The sequence below is a fragment of the Danio rerio genome, chromosome 17 (genome assembly GCF_049306965.1).
Source record: "Danio rerio strain Tuebingen ecotype United States chromosome 17, GRCz12tu, whole genome shotgun sequence".
In the NCBI taxonomy this organism is placed as follows: Eukaryota; Metazoa; Chordata; class Actinopteri; order Cypriniformes; family Danionidae; genus Danio; species Danio rerio.
The window spans coordinates 32,205,626-32,230,041 of NC_133192.1; the positions used below are offsets into that span (position 1 = coordinate 32,205,626).

General features: G+C 35.7%; 1 protein-coding gene across 4 annotated transcripts in view; it reads left to right on the plus strand.

The window, feature by feature from the left end:
• Positions 1-3,891: 3,891 nt before the first annotated feature.
• ldah (lipid droplet associated hydrolase) overlaps positions 3,892-24,416 on the plus strand; it is a 70,635-nt gene continuing 50,110 nt past the window's right edge. For all 4 annotated transcript variants that reach the window (XR_012392781.1, XR_012392782.1, NM_001130785.1 and 1 more), the window contains 2 exon segments: positions 3,892-4,006; positions 5,928-6,122. Coding sequence is in view for 2 of the 4 variants with exons in the window: in NM_001130785.1 (NP_001124257.1) it covers positions 3,910-4,006; positions 5,928-6,122 (292 nt within the window). In the remaining 2 variants the exon portion in view is untranslated.

Consider the following 24,416-nt stretch of genomic DNA (forward strand, 5'->3'; position numbering starts at 1 on the left):
TATAATATTATTGTTATTACATAACATTACATTATTATGATAATGTCATGTTTTATTGTATATTAAATAACGGTTAATGATGTAAACATTTTATTTGTTTGAGTCTCACTATACAAAATATGATGGAAAACAATATAGTTTATAGGTATAGTTTACACATAGTTTACACATAGTTTACACTTCTAGATATTTACTGTAGACCCCCAGATGTCCTGGGGCCCTAAGTGGCCGCTTGCCTCGCTTATTGGTTAAAACCACCACTGACTGCACCAGTGTGTGTGGGAGAAGTGTGGTGACTCCTGAATAATATAGGAATTAAGCTGAAAAAAAAAATAATTAATGAATTACATGTGAAGTTCCCAGAAGACAATTGACCTTGTGGTGAAATTCTGAAGTGCAAAAATGATGTTTTAAATCTTACACACATATACTACTCTTCTATAAGATTTAATAGCAATTAATCTATGGGACTGCAACCCTCCTAATTGTTCCAATTGTTTTCCCAACCAGTTTTTCTCTCATATCTATTGAAATGCAAATTTATGGAATTATGCGATTTATGCAAGAGCACACGAGTCTCATTGGGACTTTAAATTGTGCACTTGTAGAATCACTGAACTTTAGACAAACTTGTGCGCTAAAAAATAAGATTTCACTTTAGATTTGGCTTTCTTGTTAGTCAAATAAATAAGTATTATTAAAAACATGCATTATTTATGCATTCTCTCTGGCTAAAATCAAACACACACAAGTTGGCAACACTTTGACTTCTCTTTATTACTATTCCATATTTTTTTCTGCAAGCATTTATCATGAGTAAACATTGTTTTAGACATTAATATGCCAAACCAGACTTTAGCCATCACAAAACATGTCTTTTTGACAAAGTAACGGTTTATTAGACTGAGTATGACCTACACTTTCCAGATCTTCTTTGGATACTTTCGAAATTATGTTGCTATGCGACAGTGTACATGTGCATTGGCGGTTTGGACTAAATACATCAAACGCTGATCTGTCTATTGATTGCAAGCGGGTTTGTGTTCAGGTGAGAACTCACAGGACACTTAATTCTGCATGAGAACCCTGCATCTAAGCCTCTGTCACAGCATCTGTGCAACATGACAAAACACAGGTACTGTGAATGGTATCATGTGCATCATGTCAGATCGCATGCTCTTTCCTGAAACTAATCTTCATCTAATAAAAAAAGCATGGAACTTTTTTTCCTCCCATGTTGGCTCTTAGTCCTTTATTTTTACCACTTCTAATCAGTTCAATTTTTTTCAGTGATTGACTCGTGATTTTCTGATAGTGTGTTGAAAGAATACTGAGATTACTGCCTAAGCCAGTGTTGGAGCCTTTTGTGCTTTGCTTGGATTTAGTGCTGACATTTTACTGGCCGTTAGAAGCACGGCAGAAAATCAGATTCAACATATTTCTGTACGAGAATGGATTATATCCAGATATCACTATGGAACTCGGGATGGATAAAACTGATATTTAAAACAGTTGCAGTCGAGACTTATTGGACAGCTTATTTGTATATGCAACAGAGGGCAGTTTGTTTGCTCCTCTGTGGACATCTTTATGAAAGCTCACAGCGTGTGACTAGATAAAGATTACATTTGATATCCAAAAGTAACACTGCAGTGTGTGTGGCCCTCATGACCCTGCAGGTTTGAGTCCTCGGTGATCCTGGACATCTGCTGAAGTTGACTATATGGTTCTGGGAAGTCAAAGGCAGAGTTTTGTCATAATGTCATGACAGTGACATAGTGTCACTTGGGGCGTCACTTGAATTTACAAACCATATGCAGTTTTAAAATCTATTTAATGATCAAATATAGATCTATAAGCACCCTGTCTCCTATCAGCTCATGCTTTATCTGTTCCTTCAGTCCCCCAGCCCAAATATGTATGGAAAACTACATTTTGTGTTTCTACTTTCTCACACGCAGATGACCTAATGCATGCGAAGGGGACTTTCCAGCATAGTTTTGTGGATGAAGCAAACTATTGGAATGTACGATGTGAACCTGATAGCACAGTCCACTTTATCAACAGCAGTCAATGCATTGTCACACATGGGCAAATGTGGGTGGATTTTGTTTAATATGATAAGGGGTGCTTTTATAAACCATGTCATCTACTTTGTTAAAAAAATAATATCTCATATATATATATATATATATATATATATATATATATATATATATATATATATATAAACATAGTATAAGATGTAGGTAAAAAGAGGCTAAACTCATTCTAGACAAATATCACTACAGAAGTTACCTGTTTTTCACTATACACTGCAATGTGAATTAACAAGAGACAAGAAGGATGAAAGTTAAGGAAAAATACTGTACATATTTGGTAGGTATATATAAGTATATAAACCTACATACTGTAGATATATAGGTTTAATTATTTACAATGTTTTACTCAAATAACAGTTTAAACAACCCAACATTTTAGAGTGCATGTATGGAGCATGTTTATGTGCTAATGTTTCAATATATTGATAGAAAAGTAAAATTAGTGTCATAAATTTCGCTAAATAATCTTTTCTCAAACGCTTTTGGGACAGACTTTTGGTGATGCACGACTGCAATTGTTTGACATTAAAAAACAAAACAATATTTGTTTACTTTGTCTGAAAACTTTACTGATTAATATTAACCATGTTTCAGTGTTGTTTTGATAGAAACAAATGTCTAGATTAACAGGGGAGAGCAGGGACTACTGCAACACTTTTTGTATTTCCTTCAGTTTCTCCGGGACAATTTTTTTTGTGGAAAACCAAAATTTTTATATGATAAATTGACATATATTGGACACCCACCCACATTGCTAATATATGTGTAAATATGATAATTTATGCAGAATTTTAACTTGAACAGACAAAGTCAAACGTTACTGACCCTGAACAGGAGGGCAGTTGCAACAACCCATAGGAACTTTTAATAAAATGTAATATTTAAAAAATTATAAACACCAGGTTGGATTTTTATTTTTATTTTTTGGTAAACAGACTAAATGTAATTGTTAAATACAGACTATTAAAAGAACAACCAGGCCGAAAAAAACTGAGAAATCCAGACTGAACTTTTACTAAACTACTTCTTTGAACATTGAAATGAATTAATTATTCAAATAATTTTTTTTTATATTAAATTACATTGCAACTGTAATAAAATTTAAATCGTACATTGTTAATGTGGAAAGGTTTTAAATGAATTTAGTAATTGGGGAAAGCTGCAACCGCATGTTGCAACTGTCCCAAGTTTGTCAACCCTGATTAAACTGTCTACGCTAAGGAGATAAAATAGCTTTAACGGTAAATAGCTATGCCTATTTAAGGCTAAGATAACAGTGATTTAAATTATACTAATGAACAGTGTTTTACAAAAACAAATTAAACAGTATAAGAAATATTCTGAAAAAAAACTCTTTTTATACTACCTATGGCTGATTTCTCTCAGATTAAAGAGGGTCTAAATGAAAATAGTATGAATATCATCACTCTAGCTCATTCCTACATGACGGAATAAGTCCTGTTGCAACTTCCCCATGTTGCAACCGTCCCTACTCTGCCCTATAAGCCCTATACAGCATTTTGTAATTTCAAAGAGTTTCTAATTTTTTTTATTTAATACAAGTTTATAAATGCCGTAAAAGCACAGTAAAACATCGTATTCGTTCTAAACGTAGATTTTTACCCCGCGCATCACTCTTAAATAAAACTTTGCTAAGATAATATTTGGGATAAAAAAAAACACTGAAAAAAACACTATCAGTACATACAGTACAGTAGGTGGCGATATGAGCTTCTAAAGCTTGGATGACTTTAAACATCAAGAGAAGTAGTCCTGTAGAAAGCGAATCAGTCGCTCCGTTGGTTTGATGGTAACTGTCCTAGGAAGATTACCAGTAAATGTAATTTCATCTGTTCTTACAAACATTCTCCGCTCACAAAAACTCAAAAGAATATCATCTGTCGGTAAGACTTGCAATAAAATCATAAACCATATCAAAGTGCTGATCTTTGTCTGTAAAGTCGGAGGTTAATCTAATGAATGAACGTTATATGGCTGTGTAAACGTTAGATTATTTCAAAGACCTTCACATATTAGACATATCGGTAAGAAATTATACAATGACATGGTCTTATTTAACATAGCAGAAAGTTGTCAGTGATGGCTAATTGCAAATATTTCATTACGCTACTTTTGACTTCTACTATATTCTATTCTATTCTATTCTATTCTATTCTATTCTATTCTTTGTGCTGTTTCTGTCTCGTTATTGAGTCACTGTGACATTTAGTTTAAGCTGAACACGATAACGTAATCTCAATGTGCAGTGTGTGTTGCAACCTGTCATTCTGTCAGAGGTTAATTTACACGTCAGAACTGCCATGGCAAGCCGTTTTGTCTTGTCTTGTCTACTTTATTTTCAGGTTATTTATTCCTAATTTCAGCAATCTATTATTAGTTATTGGAAATACCTAGAACAAATACATTTACCTGAAAAAAATGAGCAATTGAATTGATTTCATCAAATGAGTTTGAATGGTAACCTAAAGTGATATTCAATGAAAATACAATTATTGATATATATATATATATATATATATATATATATATATATATATATATATATATATATATATATGTGTGTGTGTGTGTGTGTGTGTGTGTATGTGTATATATGTGTATATGTGTGTGTGTGTGTGTGTGTGTGTGTGTGTGTGTTTTGCATTTTCGCTATTGGAACTATTCATATCAATTATGAACACTTTATCTATTGGATATTGAATTGTTGACATCAATTAATTTATATTCTGCAAATGAAACAAAACAGCTTGCCATATAGCCTTCCTGGCTTTCTATGGCCTTTGCTCCAGTGATAGATTGTCTGTTTAAAAGGAATAGGACAAGTGTTTTTTTTTTAGCTTTATTTTAAGCCATAGTGTACAAAAGTGTGCGCTATGAATTGATAAGCTTTAACCATAACATCATATGTGATCATAATTCATACAGACTAATTCCCCATATTCGGTTGTCTTTTACTGTAGGCTCTGTTGAAACGGCAAATATCATTAGATTAAGTGACTATTCTGTAATCTACACTGTAAAAAATCCTGGTTACCTTAAATTTTTAAGCTGAATCAAATTAACCTTATCGATCCATTGAACTTATATTGTGTTGAACTGACTTAAAACAGCTTGCGTAACTTATAAAATTAAGATAGAACATGATTAACTTAATTTAATTAGTTACAGTGACTAACTGATCATATACATTTTTACAGTGTATCAATCATCATATTTAGTAACCATACTACTAGGTTATGCAGTTGCAAAACCATCCACTTTAAACAAATTAAGAGGACCTATTAAGCAAAAATCACTTTTATAAGGGGTTAAGCACAGCTCTGTGGCAACAATCTGTCAATATAACCAGCTTCCAATGCTAAAAAATTGTACATGTTATCCTTTAAAATCACACTTGGTAAAAACATTCTGCAGAAACACTTTGATTGAGATTTTCCTTTTGTACACATCATCAGAGGGTGAAAGCCCCGCCCATTAGTGAAGATCTCTCCCTCATTAGCATAGAAAGTTTATTGTTTTTGAATCACTGACACATACATTTGTAGCTCCGCCTTCTTCTGAAAATAATGCAATCTCATTTAAATTTAAAGCGACAGTCACCAAAATGGCACAATTATGATTAAAACCTAAAAGGGGCAGTTTCAAAGAGCAATAAAACATTATTTGTGTCGTTGAGCTGAAACTTAACATGTACACTCTAGGGACATCAGAGATGTATTTTGCATCTTGTAAAAAGGGGCATAATAGGTCCCCTTTAATATTTTGGTTTACTGTATATAATAGTGTCAGTCACTGTTATCTTAGGCCAAGAACTGTGTGGAGCTGATTCGGTTGATGTGATGAACAGCTCAGGATCAGAAGGGCCTGGAGTAGATGCCTCTGTGGAGTTTGTCTACTGCAGAGGGGTAGTCACAGAGCTGCTCAAATATGGACCAAAAGACCTGCATACCGCCAGCAAAGGCCCAAACTCTCCCAAAACACTCATTCTTGTCATTCCAGGTAAGATGTGTCTATTTTCACCTTGCATTAGAATGTCAGAATTATTAGCCCCTCTGTTTATTTTTCCCCGTTTTATGTTTAACAGAGATTTTTTTCAACACATTTCTAAACATAATAGTTTTAATAACTCATTTCTAATAGCTGTTTTATTTTATCTTTGCCGTAATGACAGTAAATTATATTTTACTTTTTTCAAGACACTTCTATACAGCTTTAAGTAACATTTAAAGGCTTAACTAGGTTAATTAGGTTAACTGGGCAGGTTAGGCAAGTTATTGTGTAATGATGGTTTGTTCTGTAGATTATCAAAAAAAAAAAAAAAAAAAAAATTGCCCTAAAGGTGAATTTCTAACTTAAATAAAACAAATAAGACTTTCTCCAGAAGAAAAAAATATTATCAGACATACTGTGAAAATTTCTTTGATCTGTTAAACATATTTTAGGCAATATTTAAAAAAGAGAAAAAGGTGGGCTAATAATTGGGCTAATAATTCTGATTTCAACTGTATGTAGTTTACTTTGTTTAGGCTTTTAAAAAGGGTTGTGTCGCAATACAATTAGTTTTTATTTCACCACTTTTCAGGGCTCAAAATTAAGGATTCCCCAAATTTATCTCCGACCACACCAAATAAGTATTTCTTAGCCACAAATTTTGAATGTGTCAAAACAAGGAAAATATAACTTTATATGTTCACTTTTTAATTCAACAAACCTTTTCTTTAAAAAACATTACATTTAAAAAATAATTATTGTCATAAATCTAAAATATGCACAGTAATCTGGCCTGGCTAAAAGTCCCAGATCAGCAGTTAACTACACATAAACAGGGAGTAATCTCCCATTAAAGCAAACTTATTGTAAACAAAATATAATTAAATTATATTATATTAACAAAAATAACTGTAAGCAAAAGAAACCAGGTGAAACATACAGTGTTTGATAATGAGAGGATGTTCATGTGCACACGGTTATTTAGGCCTTTTAATAATCTGTTCAAAGAAAAAATTTAAATGAAAGCAGTGACCGCTGCTGCTTACAAAAGAATGTGTATTTTTTTTTTATCTTGAGCTCTTGAAAGCAGCAGGACTGTCTATGGGTGAATGATCGTCGCTCTTTGTCTAGTCTATTTCAGATCGCACCAGTTGCGCTTCTTCTAGGCACGGTTGCTTTGCATAAGTAAACGGGAGCGTGCACACTTTTTAACAGTCGTGCGCATTGCATCACATCACTTATGCGCGCGAGTGATCATCCTCTCGTTCGGTATTTACCTTCTTGTTTTGCTCACGCAAACACATTTATTTTTGTCAGTCGTGCTGCTTCTCGATTCTAAGATCACATTTGCACGAATATTGGGCCACGCTTATTGTCGAACCCTGCTTTTAAGAAAACTACACATTGTAGCAGATTTCCAACCAGCCAAAGTGGCATGTGGAGTGTCTGTCTAACCCGCCAGAGCTGAAATCTACCCGTATTTGGCGGGTTGGCGCGTGTTAACGTAAAGCCCTCTATATATATTCATTTATTTGTTTAGTTTTTTTTTTTTAAATAATAGGGAAAAAAAACAGATTTTATTGTTTGATTACTATATTTCCGGCAGCTAGCTCTCTGCTACTCTCACAAAGCTAAGCAGGGCTGGGACTATATGACTACATGGGAAAGCTAGATAGCTACCAGAAGTGGTGTTAGTGCGATCAGCAGGGGATGCTTAACCTGTGGTCTGTGTGGGTCCTAACGCCCCAGTATATTGATGGGGACTCTATATTACTCAGTGAGAACGAGTCTCAATAAGACATTAAACCAAGGTCCTGACTCTCTGTGGTTGTTAAACATATGAGGATGTCCTTTGAGAAAGAGTAGGGGTTTAACCTGGGCTCTGTCCATCCTTATAACATAACTGGCCTCATCACTCTGCCTTCTCTCCACCAATCAGCTGGTGTGCGGTCTGGTGCATTATGGCTGCTGACGTGTCATCCAGGTGGATGCTGCACACTGGGTGTGGATGAGAAGATTTCCCCCAAAAGTGTGTAAAACACTTTGAGCATCCAGAAAAAAGCGCTATATAAATGTAAGGAATTTTACTTAATTTTTTTTATATAAAAATCCCACATTCACCCCTCAAAATAGTATTATATTATATTATATTATATTATATTATATTATATTATATTATATTATATTATATTATATTATATTATATTATATTATATTATATTATAATTTTTTTATTGTATTTAAATTTTTAGCTTGAGGCAGGCTGAAATATCTGACTCTTGCCAACATAATGTACACAAAATGTTTTACAGTTTGCTTTGAAGTTTCATTATAAGATTTAGAATTTTTTTTAAAGTCAGTGATATTTACATGAACTTTAAGCCTTTTATGGGTTTTGCTCAGCTTCAGAGTCTATGACCTCACTTCCACAATTAAGAACAAGCACCAAATAAACCTGTCTTGGGGCAAAATATCCCAGACTGAGCTGTGTTCAGTTTTTGTTGCCAATACATAAATAAACATAGCTAGCACTGATTGGTACACAGGTGTGTGAGTGCGTCACAGCTATCTTAAGCACTGGACATAACACAGTCCATCCAGCAGATGCAGGGGATATGAAGAAAAAGCTCATGGTCGGAAATCTACTATTTTTTTTACACTTGGCCCAGGGTCAACTAGAAAACCCCAGTGGAAAATGGCTGTATGGGCCACCACTCTTCCCCTGACAGCAGCTTCTAGCGCATTGACTTCATGGAAAAGCCATGTAGACCAGGAGCAGATGTTAAGCACTACAAATACTGTTCAGATTATTACACCTAGTCAGAAAGACCTGACACTTTTTTATTGGTTCATTCTTAGTTTAAATTCAGTGGCTAGATGTGTTTGGTATAATGTGGCTGAAGATATATTGTGTCATATGTTATGTCAAGATTTCATATAAAAACTTAAGCATTTTCCACAGATATGATAGTTTATTATAAAGACAGATTGCAGTCATTTAGCTGAAAGTCATCAGCTTCAGGCATTCATCATGTATTTACAATTATCAAATAGATCACACAGGTTCACTTTAATTGTCTTCTCAAACCAATTTAGCAATCAGTGAAACGTCTCTTGTTATGGCATCAGATCTCAGAGTTGCAAACCCTCATCTCTTAATGCCCCTTTGTGTATCTCCAAATAAAGAAAGGCAGTTTTAGTCATCTCTTTGTTTTCACACTTGAACGTTTTACTATACATTTTAAAAGTAAAATGTTTTCAGAAAAATGTTCTTGTGCCCACCTGCATATATTTGGTGTAAAATACAGTAAAAGGTTTTTATTGCGCCAAAGACTTTCACAGAAGATTTCAATCTCTATATTTAGATTTAGATTTCCTCACTTCTATATATTTAGAATTAGTAGAAACCGTTTTGATGTTGATTGCAGTATCATTGTAACATTATATATTATATAAAAATTGTAGATATTATAAAGTATTTTTTATGTATCCTATTTTTGCATACTATATTTCTAATATTTTTTTTAATCAGTGTCACATGACCCTTCAGAATTTGAATCATTTGAATATTATGAATTGGTGTGCTAGAATAAAAAAAAAAATAGCTTGAATTTAAATATTTGAACTTGAATTATTTTAGATTTTTATATATTTTTATTTATTTATTTATTTAATTTTTTATTTTATTTATTTATTATAAACAATAAATACATAAAAATATACAAAATTCAAGCAGCTGTTTTCAATATTGACATATATATCTTTTCGAAATATTTTAGGAATCTATTTATGAAAAGAACAGCATTTATTTAAAATGGAAATCTTATAAACATTATACACGTTTTTTTTACGATCACTTTAGATCAGTTAACATATCCCTGCTAAATAAAAGTGTATTGTGTTTTGATGAAACAATTAAACACATTAACCACAAATTTTCCTGACGTAATCTGTTAGAAAAAAAGAACTAAACAGCAGATGTCCTGGAGAGAGAGAGCACGGTCAAGCTGATGACCTTAAAGAGGGGCGGCTTTTCACCGGGCTCTGAATGTCACTGAGCATTGTGCTCAATAGACTCTTTATGGGAAACGGAGAGCCCATACGCCGGCACTGTTATTGTAGAACCTGTGCCCTTTTCTTCAGAGATAACGACAATAATCTCTGCAGTCTGGCCAGAGGCTCCCTTGGCTCTTATATCCGCCAGGCCAGCACAGGTGCTACTGTTTTAATAGGCTTTGGATGGTGTTGCGTTATTGAGACAATAACGATACCGAATGAGCTAAGTAGATGGATATAAACTCAAAATTTGTTTTACTTGGCACCAGTGTATTAACAAAAAATCTGAGTAGTTTCATTACACGAGTTTTCTGTAAATTATACAGATTACTGCATGGTATAACAAAGCAATGAACATATCATACTTCCATATGTATACTTTTAAATATCTGGATATTTTATGATGCTTAGTGATTATTCTGATGATCCCCCCTAGTTTCTTTGTTAACTATCAAGTTGCAACTATGCGTTAATTTGTAGAGTCTTAATAGACTAGTAGAAGTTAAAACTAGAAGTAATTTTAGGTTGGGTTTTATGTAATGTAATGTGTGTTTATATCGCACATTTATCACGCATGGACATGCACCCAAAGTGCTTCACAATCATGGGGAGGGGGTCTCTCCACACACCACCAGTGTGGAGCACCCACTTGGATTATGTGACGGCAGCCACAGGACAATGGTGCCAGTGCGTTCACCACACACCAGCTATAGGTGGATTGGAGAAACAGTGGCACAGTCAATTCGGTGGATGGAGATGATTGAGAGGCAATGATGGGAATTTGGCCAGGACAACTGGGTTTCACCCTTACTCTTTACAAGAAGTGCCATAGGATTTTTAACGACCACAGTGAGTCAGGACCTCGGTTTAACAGATCATCCGAAAGACGGCGCCCACTGACAGTATAGTGTCCCCTTCAGTTTTACTGGGGTATTAGAACTCAAAGCGCCCCCTGCTGGCCTCACTAACACCACTTCCCACAACAACCTAGTTTTCCCATATGGTCTCCCATCCAGGTACTGACCAGGCTCAGCCCTGCTTAGCTTCAGTGAGTAACCAGTTTTGGGCTGGTCTATTGAGTCTTGAACCAGTCTATAGATAAACTATCTTAATAATGTGTTATAAGGTATAAATCAAACAGTTGACTAATACTAGTGTTGCAAAGTTACTTATAGTCAACAGAATGTTTAAAGCAGCCAAAGTGTTACTACTTTGTTCAGCCATACTGTTTACAAAAGACAATTGTTTGTTGTCATTTTCATGTTATAGAGGCAGGTGTCTCAAAAAAAGTGCAGGCACATTGACATTTATGTTTAAAGGCTGAAACTCTTTGGCTGGTATAGCATGCTAACAGTGCTAACTAATAAAACCACTGGATGGCAGCAGGTTTGCTGTGTTTTTGCTCATTTCATATGTCCCTCTCGAGGACTAAATTTCTTATGTAGTTTCACATTTTCAGAGCTTTATAATGGAAGTACAGATAAGTAGTAAAAATATTCAGAATGATAAATAGTTTAGCGGCCCAGTTTAGCAATTGGTTTGTATCAAATGAACTCTCTACTTGAAATCTTAATTCATAGGGCACACAGACAATTTTTATTGTACTTTAAACCATTATAAACTATTATATTTTAGAAATATATACAGTTGAGATCAGAATTATTAGCCCTCCTGATTTATTAACCTCCCTGTATATTTTCCCCCAATTTATGTTTAACGGAAAGAAGATTTCTAAACATAATAACTAATAATTATTAACAATTTTTAAATAACTGATTTATTTTATCTTTGCCATGATGACATTATATAATATTTGACTAGATATTTTTCAAGACTGTAGTATTTAGGTTAACATGCAATTTAAAAGCTTAACTAAGTTCATTAGGTTAACTAGTCAGGTTAGGGTAATTAGGCAAGTTATTGTATATCGATGGTTTGTTCTGTAGACTATCCAAAAAATGTTGCCTGTGGCCAACAAATATTGACCTTAAAATAGTTAAATAAAATTTAAAAAAAAAATGCTTTTATTCTAGTCAAAATAAATCAAACAAGACTTTTTCCAGAAAAAAAAAATTATAGGAAACATTATATTATAGGATATTATAGGAAATACTGTAAAAAAGTCATTGCTCTGTTAAACATAATTTGGGAAATATTTGAAAAAGAAAAAAAATCACAGGAGGGCTAATAATTTTGACTTAATCTATATCCAGAAATTGACCTGAAGAATGTGTAATGATGAATAATACAAGCATGGATATAGTTATATTTTACTTTTAAAATTATAAAGGAAATTTGCCCTTTAACAATTCTGAAAAGAAGAAAAAGATTGTAATGAGCACTATTTAAAGCACAGTGATGTTCAATGGGTCAAGGATGACTATCCAGATGGTTTTGATTTATAGGAACCTGCTGTGCAAAGCACTCCGCTTGTCCCACCAGCTGCATCCAATAGCTCACAGTATCACATTGTTTGATAATACATTACAATCTTACAAATATTCCCCTTTCCTTTGCCGTCTTTAGACAGTGTGTTGGTTTCTACTTGAGCTGTGTGGACTTAACTCATGTTCCCAATAACATGGCCTTTTTTTAATCACCAAATGTTTCCATGGGGTTTCCCTCTCTTTTTTGGAAATGGAATGTAATATTTATGTCAGTTTTCATGGCTCATGCAAGGAACAAGCCTACTCCTGCCAACTCCACTGACCACCTTGCAACTATATAAAATTATATGAATGTTCTGCAATTATGATTCTCTTGCTAGCATTTGATGAGCAGGTGGATCAGGAGTTACGATGGGCTTTCTAAGGGAGGTTATTATTTTTGCTTTTTCATGCATTTCTGGGATTTCTGGCATAATGCTTTCAGGAATGTTACCCGGAGGTTGTATTTGATTGCTGGTCCAGCACTGACCTTTTACCTTCACTTTAGTCTCGCGAGTCTTTTAACTCGATGGCCAAAGCACACATTGCAACTTGTTGTAGACATGAACAGGCCACATAGGCAAAATGAGACAGAGTGACCTTTAATGTGCTGAAAATGTTATTACTATGTGTTGTAGTGTAAATATATTGCCATATTATTAGACTGGTGTAAATTAATTATTTAAATGTCATGACAATTGTCAAATTTTGACACATTTTAATTGTTAAATGGTTAGATTTTGTTGTTTCTACAGGTGTCTGTGAATTTTTTAAGAACAGAAATGAATGGGGACATCAGATTATGTTTTATGTTTATCTATATGCTTTATTTTAATTAATTAATGTTTAAGAAACAGATCATCCAGAAAAATCATCACTTTTTTTGCATGCACAATAGTAGTTCAAATACTATTCAGCAACATTTTGCATGTGTCTAACATGCCAGAGAAAGGTAGATTATAATAAAAACAATAATAGTGATATGATAGGTACACAATCAGGATTGAAACATGTCTACAGTCTCACCAAAGTTTGACCAACAGTGTATAGTTTTCTTGCTGGCTCTGTTTATTTTGGCTGATGTTTATTCTAAACTAGTAGGGCTCTATTTTAACGGTCTAGGCACATAGTCTAAAGCTCAGGGTGCAAATCATTAAGGGCATGTCTGAATCCACTTTCGTTTTTTTACGGTTGAAAAAATCTGCTTTGCGCCGTGGCACATGGTCTAACAGGGTTGAGCTTATTCCCTTAATGAGTTATTGGTGTGTTTTGAGAATAAACAAATTAGAGTCTCATCGCCCATTTACTTTAAGAATCAGTTGTGTTGCACCATAGCGCATTTGCCATTTATATGGCAGACTTTGTAAGTTGAAAAACTGAGCTCTTCACTGGGGAGAAAACAGTTAAACAGACCATCTGCAGCCTGACAATGAGATGACCCTCCTCATTCTTTACTTTCACTTTCACTCTCTTTCATGGATAAGGAAACATGTTGTACGCACAGACATCCAAAAGGCTACATAATTAGTTTTGTTTGTTAAGCGCAAATATTTGTTTCAAAACTATTTCTAAATTCAGTTATAATTTCCAGCAAATGAATAAATGAACAATAATAACGAAGTGTGGTCAAAAAACTGAGTTCTATCCAAATACACATGCTGTGCCCCATATGGTCTTAAACCAGACAGGCGGGCAAATCAAAGCTTGTTTTTAATAAAACAAATATAAATATGCATTTAATAAATAATACTGCTAATAATAATAACATTATACAAAAGCAAATTGTCATGAATAAAAAGAAAAAGGCATGGAGGTAGTGGTTTTTATATTTACGTAGAGGCACACAACTAGTGCGCTCTGCACTGTACTGTAGACCTGTTCTCAGCTGGTCTATTGTGCAGTCTATTTTAGTTTCTCAAAATAGCAACGTGCCAGCAATGCGCCTTAACACACCTCCTTTTTTAGACCAGAACATCTATGGGCGTACATATGAGCGCAAATACATTTGCTATTTAAACAGTGCAAAACGTTAAAATGATACTTGCGTCAAGTTGGAACTAGCAAACAGCAATTGCGTTGCGCCTTTCGCTGGGTGTACTGTATGATATGGCCCCTAATGTCCAAAAAGTAGAGTCTTCAAGTAAGTTCAACTGGAGTAGATGGATCCAGCCATCATTTCAGGATATTTTTGTAGCAGCAGTAGCAGTCAGAACAACCAACAGAATCCTTCTTTGGTTAATAGATAATGGGAGTGATGAATTCTCCAGCAGGACAAAGAGTAATGGGTGAATTTGGATCTGAGTTTTCATTATATCCGATAGTAAGAATCGTCGCCGGGACTAGAATAATGCAGTTAAGAAACATAAGTGCAGAGCTGTTCATTTTAAATAACAAACAAGGAGTGGTATATAGTAAATCATTTGCTAACATGTATCCATCCATCCATCTATCTATTTCATATGTGCATCTTTTTGATAATTTTGAAAACATACAATTTTCATTTATAACAGGACCTATAAGTATTAGTGAGTTTTTTTTTTATTTGTGTGTGTGCTTGCATGAGTGTGTGTTGTGTATGTACATTTAATTAGTAAAATGTTTCTAACATAAAACAATACAATAAGGCATGTTTACTGGGCCAGTTGAGTTAAAGCTCTCTGTTATATTAAAAATACCTGGAGTGGTATTCTCTATTGATTCTTAAATTGTTCTTCATCCATCCAAGCTTTTCAACTTTTCCACCTCCTGAGGTTGACAACTCCCCTACTGCCTTTTATCCTGGATTACTGTACCTCTTGAATAGATTGGAACAAGCCTCACAGGGCAATCTGTCAGGAGATCTGGCTATAGTCACCCTTGTGTCTGCGTGTTTGCCAGAGTCAATAAGCATTTTCACTTGTTCCTCTCCCTCTGCAGACTGGATCAGCTTTATGGCATGTTGGAGCTAATAAGTTAAAGACAACTTCACACACTGTCTGCATGAACGAATTCCAGTGCTTGCTAATGCCTTCCTTAAGGCAGGTCTCTTTAACCTGTTTAACTCCATTCCCTTTTTTGTCTGTACTTATATGCTACTAAATGGGGGTCACTTGTTTGACCATTTTACGAAAGATCAAAATTCGAAATGCTTTATTGCAGGGGTATTATAGTACACTCAACCCTAAACCATAAAAATACAAATGTTTCAGTTTTATAAAAAAAAAACAACAACTAAGAAACCTGAATTTAGTTTATTTTATCTTACTGCACTAACCTATATAGATATATTTAAAATAATGCATATTATTATTATTATTATTATTATTACCAAAATAAATAATATAAATATTATATATACAGTGCATCTGGAAAGTATTCATAGCGCTTCAATTTTCCACATTTTTTTATGTTACAGCCTTATTCCAAAATGGATTAAATTCATTTATTTTTCTCAAAATCCTACACACAATACCCCATAACGACAATGTGAAAAAAGATTTTTTGAAATTGTTGCAAATTTATAAAAAAAAAAAAACCTGAAAAATCACATGTACGCAAGTATTCACAGCCTTTGCTGTGAAGCTCTAAATTGAGCTCAAGTACATTCTGTTTCCACTGATCATTCTTGAGATGTTTCAGCAGCTTAATTGGAGTTCACCTTGGGTAAATTTAGTTTATTGGACATGATTGGACAGATACACCTGTCTATACAGTATAAGGTACCAGGGATGACAGTGATTGTCAAAGCACAAACCAAGCATGAAGACAAAAGAATTGTCTGTAGACCTTTGAGACAGGATTGGAAAGCTGGAAAGCTTGGGAAGGTTACAGAAAAGTTTCTGCTGCTCTGAAAGTTCCAATGACCACAATGGCCTCCATCATCCGTAAGTCGAAGATGTTTGGAACCACCAGGGCTTGTCATAGACCTGGACAGCCATCTAAGCTGAGTGATCAGGGGAGAAGGGCCTTAGTCAGGGAGGTGGTCAATTAACAAATGATCACTCTGTCTGAGCTCCAGCTTTCTTCTGTGAGGAGAGGACACCTTACAGAAAGACAACCATCTGTGCAGCAATCCACCAATCAGCCTTGTATTGTAGAGTGGCCAGACGGAAGCCACTCCCCATCTGAAATTTGCCAAAAGGCATCTGAAGGACTCTTAGGCCGTACTCACATTAGGTACAGTTGCCTCGAACCGGGCCAAAGCACGCTTGTCCCCCCTCCCGTCTCCCAGACGGCCCGCACTCACACCACAAACGGGCCTCGGCACGCTTACGTCATCGCTGCTGCGCTGTTCAGTGAGAAGCGCTCTCTCACTCAGCAGCACAGTGGTGATTTCTCTAGTTATATCGTTTCAGTCGTTTGTTATGCAGTGACATGCAGTCAAATATTTCGCCAAACAGTCCTTAGGGATGCGGTGAGACGCAGTCAGATATTTCGCCGAACAGATCCGCCATTTTTGGTGCTCATAATCATAATGCTCTCGTGCTGCAGGAATGAGGAGGTCTGCTGAAGGTGTGCAGCTGTCGTGCAGTGAGAGGTTTGCGTCTTTAATAAACTACGGCAGTTTGCGTTCACTAAACAGTAAGAATGATTAATAAATCCATATGAAACAGCCCCTTAAAAGTCACGCCTCGCTTTTAGTTTCGGGCTTTGGCGCGTTTTGCACTCACACACAAGCGTGAACCGGGCTCAGGCACACCTCTTCCAACCGGAGCAGGGCCAGCCAAGTGAACCGTGCTTGAGCCCGATTCAGCGCACTCGCACTTCTCAAACAATCCAGGAAACGGGCCTGGCATGGTACGGATGGCATAGTGTGAGTAGGCCCTGGACTCTAAGACTATAAGACACAAAATTCTCTGGTCTGATAAGCCTAAAATTTAACTCATTGGAGTGAACGCCAGGCATTACGTTTGGAAAAAAACAGGCACCACTCACCACCAGGCTAATACCATCCCTACAGTAAAGCATGGTGATGGCAGCATCATGCTGTGGGGATGTTTTTCAGCAGCAGAAACTGGAAGACTATAGGATAGAGGGAAAGATGAATGCAGCAATGTACAGAGACATGCTGAATGAAAACCTGCTTCAGAGTGCTCTTGACCACAGACTGGGACGACTTCATCCTCCAGAAGGACAGTGTCCCAAAGCACACAGCTAAAATATCAATGGAGTGGTTTCACAACAACACGGCGAATGTCCTTGAGTGGCCCAGCCAGAGCCTAGACCTAAATCCTACTGAACATGTTTGGATAAGTCTGAAAATGGCTGTACACCGTTACTTCCTATCCAACGTGATAGAGCTCGAGAGGTACTGCTAAGAGGAATGGGCAAACATTCCTAAAGACAGGTGTGCCAAGCTTGTAGCATCATATTCAAAAAGACTTGAGGCCGGAATTGCTGGCAAAGGTGCATCAATAAAATATTGAGCAAAGGCTGTAAATACTGATGTTCATGTGATTTTTCAGTTTTTTTTATTTTTAATGAATTTCAAAAAATCTTTTTTACATTGTGATTATGGAGTATTGTGTGTAGGATTTTGAGGAAATAAATACAAATGATCCATTTTGGAATAAGACTGTAACATAAAAAATGTGGAAAAAGTAAAGTGTCATGAATACTTTTTGAATGCACTATATTAACCTAACCCTACAGTATAACTAATAAAAATGGCAAAAACATACAACCAAAACATTAAATATGGCAATTAAATCAGGTTTAAATTTAAATTAAAGCGAATTCACAGTATAAAAGTTCCTCAGTAAAACAAAATGACACTGATTCACTGACTAAACCAGAAGGCATGTCTTTATCCGATTGCCAAATTGAACTCAGTATTTTATTTTTATGATATCCACTAGGGCCCTACATAACTCCTGGTGTTTATGTATGATTTAGTGGCTTCCCTCGTGTGTATTTGTGAGTCTGTGTGGTTGGTAAGCAAGAAGGACGTATGTTTAAGCGAGAAAGGCATGTGTGTGTATGTGTGCAAGAGTGTGTATGTGTGTGTTCTGCACCTGCAGGGCTACGTCAGTGGTGTGGTAGTTTTGGGGTCAGAGACAGCAGGCAGGGTATCTGTTTAATGTCCCGGTGAGCAGGCCTGAATTTATGAACTCGGGGAGAGGGGGAAATGATAACGTGTGGGAGAGGAGAGGATCGCTCATGCTTCTGTCCTTTTCTTCTGCTTGGAATGCCTCCTTTGCATTCTTTCAGACGCTTTTATTTTGGCCGCACTTTTAGCTTTATGATATTTTTTTTTTTTACATGGATAGGGATGAAACAGACATGACGCAAAAAGGAGGAGACTTTCTACCTTTCTGGTGTTACAAACACACTAAAAAAGGGATAATAGAGTCATCGCTGTGTCTCATTAAAATTTTATTGATGTATGCCTCTTAACCCGGAGCAATGCAGAAAAATAGTAGAAAAATGTGTGTTAATGCTCCCAAAAATAGATATTAACAAATCAGTTAAGGGCCAGAATAATGATGATAACTGTGACCATAAGATAAACAATAAACAGAATGATATTGTCAATGGGCTCTATGCTTAGCTAGAATTTTAAAGCCAACGATAAACTTCCAGTGAAAGCTTAATGTGACTATTTTCACACGGTTGTTTTTACAGCATCGATGTTGTAATGTAATTACAATACATTCAGTTAAATAGACTTCATTTAGTTGTTCAAGTGTAAAACAAGATGAAAGACCACTGTAACCGCTGGCATTGTCAGTAGCAACAGGCTAGCACAGAAATTCCATTGAAAATACTGGGGTAAAATAAACTGTCATATTTTGAAGACATGGTGGGGGGAAACGAATTTAATGCAGTGCTTCTTGTCCAGTCTGAGACCTACTTCATATTGTATATCTAACAGGCAGTAAAGATCGCTGAATTTTAAAGAAATCTGATTTTAAACGTGACAATTTTGTAATGAAATGTTCACCTGAAGCCCTTGGTCTGCCTGGCTGAAAATTAAAAGTCTGTGTGCATATACCCCTTTGGTGTGGATGCTCAGTTTGTCAACTTATTTTCTTTTTGATTTAGTTCACTTTTGTTTTGTTGTTTAAGACTGAAAAAATGTAGGTTGGACATTCTACCAGAAGTGTATATTATCTGACAATGGAGTCAATGTGAGTGTCCCAATTCAGGTCCTGAGAGATGATGGTGCCCAGAAACCTGAATGATTCCACTGCTGCCACAATGCTGTCCATGATGCTCAGTGGGGAGACCAGGGGGGTTTCTCCTGAAGTCCACTATCATCTCCACTATTTTGAGCGTGTTGAGCTCCAGGTTGTTGTGACTGCACTAGACAGCCAGCTCCTTTTTGAACACATTAAAGTTAAAGAGCCTCTTCAAAAGACTTGCTATACCACAGAATCTTTGTGGCCTGCTTTTATTTATTGGTGTATTTTTTTCTCTTTTTCCGACATTAATGGAGCTTCACAGTTCCCTTCAATATTCATTGCATGGCAGAAAGTAGTGAGTTTGAGTTTGGAACATGTGAATAAACAATGACAAACTTTTCCCTTGAATTTGACTTTCTGTCCTTAAAATCTGCATCATATCAAGAGACAAGCATTTAGCTGGTTGCTTGGTTCCTCTGTGTGTCACTTTAAGCTGAGTAATCTTGTCCACAGTAAAATCTTATTCCTTCCAAAAAAAGTTGAAATAGACGGTCTGTGGTTCATTTGCTTTCAGCTTTGTGCAGCATTTTCACCTTCAGCGTGGACAGAAAAATGAGAAAGCTGTGTAATTATCAGCCAGATCAAGGGTGCAGCAGTGTTTAAAGCTAGAGCACTTGTCTCCTCTTCCACCTCCTCTGCCCCTATGGATGAAATCTATCTGCGAAGCCATGTGTGACAGTGCATTCTTTGACTACATCTGCCTTTGGAGCAACAGAGTCTGGGACTTTATTGTGGTGACTGGTTGGGAAAAACCTGCCATTTCTAATAACGCTGGCTTGAAGCAGTTCGGACTTTGAGCATGTCAAGTCCCATATGAAAGAGATTTGGGAACCCTCAGCATGAATAAAAACATACAAATGGATTTAATCAGTTTGAAAAGAGCTCGGAAGGGCTGCTGTTGGCCCTGGCCGCTCGTATCGGTGAAGCAGATCTCAATGTACACTGCCCCTGCTGTGAGGACCGGCACGATAGAAAGCTCTCTTTTAATACTGGAAAGCCTACTGTTTCTTATTTGATACATGAGTTTTATAGGCTTTTAAGTGATCAACTTAATGAATTGTGCTGAAAAACATGTTGCGTACATGCCTTCTGCCTTCTGCTAAAGGTTTGGTCACACTTTATTTTGATGGACCGTTTGTTGAATTTAAGTTACATTGTATCTACATGCCAACTAATTTTCATTAAATTATATCTTATTAATATAAGTAGACTTTTAGGGGTTAGGGTTGGGGTTAGTATAAGCTGACATGTACTTGCAAAGTTACTTATAGTCAGTTAAATGTCTGTTGAAGGAGCAGTATCAGCAGATATTAAGCAGAGAGTCTACTAATACTCAAATGGACCATCAAAATAAACGTTAAATAAATGTTACGAAAAGTTTTTTAAAATGCTGTCACGTGACATCAAAGCCTAATAGAGGAATTTGCTGTTTTGCTCTACAATGTCTGCTCTACACAAATCTAGAATTAAGATCAGAATTGGAGCACAATTTATTTATTTTTTTCAGAAACAATGTAAAACTTACTGTTCAAATTTTGAAGGAATATTACTTGTCACTGATGTCTTGCAGTGTTCTACAGAATAACCTAGGCATGTAAACAAATTAGTTTTGAACAAAAAATAACTGTTGCACATTTATGAAGGTAACAGCACTCAAAAAACATTCCTCAAACAGGACACTTCCTTCTCCACATTCTCTACACTCTTTGGGTTCAGTCTTTTTGGGTTCAGTTTGAGCTTTTGGCCAGTTCTCTGTCCACACAACATTCTCATAAGCAAAGGTTAGTAAAGGCTTTTGACTTTTTTGCTGATGAGAGATTTGGTTACTGCATACTGGGCCTTTCAGCCCACATTGTCTTAAAGGAGCTGGTGAGCAATTCCAGGTGCAGCGTTGAACTAATTTACCATTGAGATTCTCCATTATCCTGTCCTTTCATGCATTTATCTTTCATGACAAGCTTTTTGAGGACTTGAAGGAATTAGTGACATTGCGTAGATGAAATATTATATAAATATAATATATTGAGCAGCACGGTAGCACAGTGGGTAGCACAATCGCCTCACAGCAAGAAGGTCGCTGGTTCGAGCCCTGGCTGGGTCAGTTGGCATTTCTGTGTGGAGTTTGCATGTACTCGCCGTGTTTGCATGGTTGTCCTCTGAGTGCTCCGGTTTCCTCCACAACTCTAAAGACATGTGGTACTGGTGAATTGGGTTGGTCTGTGATGTGCGAATGATTGTGGATGGATGTTTCCCAGTGATGAGTTGCAGCTGGAAGGGCATTTGCTGCATAAAACGTGCTAGATAAGTTGGTGGTTCATCCTGCTGTGGCGACCCCAGATTAATAAAGCGACTAAGCCGAAAAGAAAATGAATGAATGAATAATATTATATCACCATTTTGCAAGGTTAGTGAAAACTGGAAAGAATTTGGCTCTACATTGAAACTCCTTCATTGAACTCTATTATTCATTTTGTAGTAGTTATTCCTGCATAAGAATGATTTGGGTGTTGAGTATGTGCAGTTTACACTATAGAACAAAGTTCAAGCTATGTCAACCACAGACCTTCTTTTACTCATGAATAACAAAATTCCCATGGGAAAATCTTGAAGTAAACAAATGTTGAATTACTCCTATGGGTTTTGATGTCAGTTTCAGCACTGTTAGCTATACTTCAATTAAATTTCATGAGCCCACAAGGTTGATGACTTTCAAAACAAGCAATTCTCAATTGAACAACCAAATAAAATAAGCAAAATATGTCTGGGAAACATTCTTAGTGTATGTAAAAACTTCCAAATGCATATATTTTACCACCAAAATTTTGCTGATCAGTGGTCAATTTGACTGCAGTGTTCTTGTATTTCAATGTGTTTATCTGACCTATCAGGTATTCTCCAGTCTTCAGTTCATGTTTGTTACAATGCTCAATAGATTTTGGCCAGCTTGCTGTAAATTAATTCATGGTTAGTGGCGGTGCAAACGTAACAAGCAAAATACTCTGAGGGGAAAACAATTCATGGGAGACCAGCCTGGTGGCTAGTTCCTAGGCCGGCATTTTAATAATTTTTAAACCAAAATCGTGATTTGAAAGGATGCGATTTTAAAAATTGCAAAAGCTACAATTATTTCAATGCACTATCAAACATGGTAACAAGCTATAGTTTTTGAAAGTTCTGACAGTTCGTAAGCACATTATCCTGAGCAATATGAAAAAATTAACATAATCTAAATGTAAAGGTTTTTAAAGTTTTATATATTTTATATATATTCAATTTAATTTAATTTAAAATACTGTAGTTCTTTTCTTAATTTGTCACGACAACTGACAACTTTATTGAAAAAAATGGCTACAATGTTTAAGAGGTTTGAAATAAACTGCAGCATGTTGCATATACTTTGTGATTATGCTTGGTTTTTCTTAGGTGCTGTTAAAACCACCACATCAAACCAGCTGTTTTATGAAATGGTAGTAAATCACATTTTATTTCACAAATCACAAGTTTGATGAGATAAATCACAGTTAGGTTTTTTCTCCAAATCCGTCAGCCCTACTAGTTCCTGTAACTAGCTCCCCCAAAATTTCCAAATATTGCTCCATTCTCTCATCTTATATATTATTTGCACACACATATGGGCCATAGTAGTATGATGTATTAAATCATCCAGATGTTTGTTAACATTTTTTCAGATTTTTCAGATTTCAGATTTTTTTAACTGGTCAATTTAACTAATAATAGGAAAATACAGGCTTTACATTACTTTGTTAATCAGAGCATATTATGTTTTATTTGTTAGTTTGAATACAGCATAGCAAATAAGTTTTGTTTACAATTTATCCTGATTTTTACATCCTCAGACTTACATTTACATAACTTGCAATAGTCCCAAAGTTAGTTAATTTTAAGGGATGTTGGAATCTTTAACACTTAACAATCTGTGTAAAACTTCAAACATTAATATTTAAACGTAAGTGTGAAGTGTTTGTGTATTCTCACCTCAGATGTGTAATCTCACTTCACTTTCACTACATACAACAGCATGGTAAATGAAAGGGTCTGTGAGGCTGCGTCCCGTCGATACTTTTACAGTGAGAGACCGAATTCCCTGTGACCACACAGAGTGCCCATTGTTCTGGATTGGAGGCAGCTGGGTATCGGAGATGCCATTTATCTCCTTATCTCCCCTCACTCGCAGTTAACCTCATCTGTGGAGAACCAGCAGAGCTGCGTCAGCAGACCTGGAACACACGTCTGCTCTTGTCTAAATGAGAATTCAAGACAATGCAGTCCAGTTGCTTAAACAATTTAGTTTTTTTTTAGTTTTGTTTTTAGGAGAACAATATGCCACAATAATAATAAAAATAAACTATATGTGACCCTGGACCACAAAAGCAGTCTTAAGAGTCAATTATTGGAAATTGAGATGTATACATAATTCAAAAGTGGAATAAATAGGCCTTCCATTAATGTAAGATTTGTTAGGATAGAAAAAACATTTGGCTGAGACACATATATTTAAATATCTAAAATCTGAGGGTTCAGTAAAACTCAAAATATCAATTAAGTTCTTAGCAATGCATATTACCAATCCAAAATTGAGTTTTGATTTGTTTACTGTGTACAAAACTTACCAAATTTACTTACTAAACCACTTACTA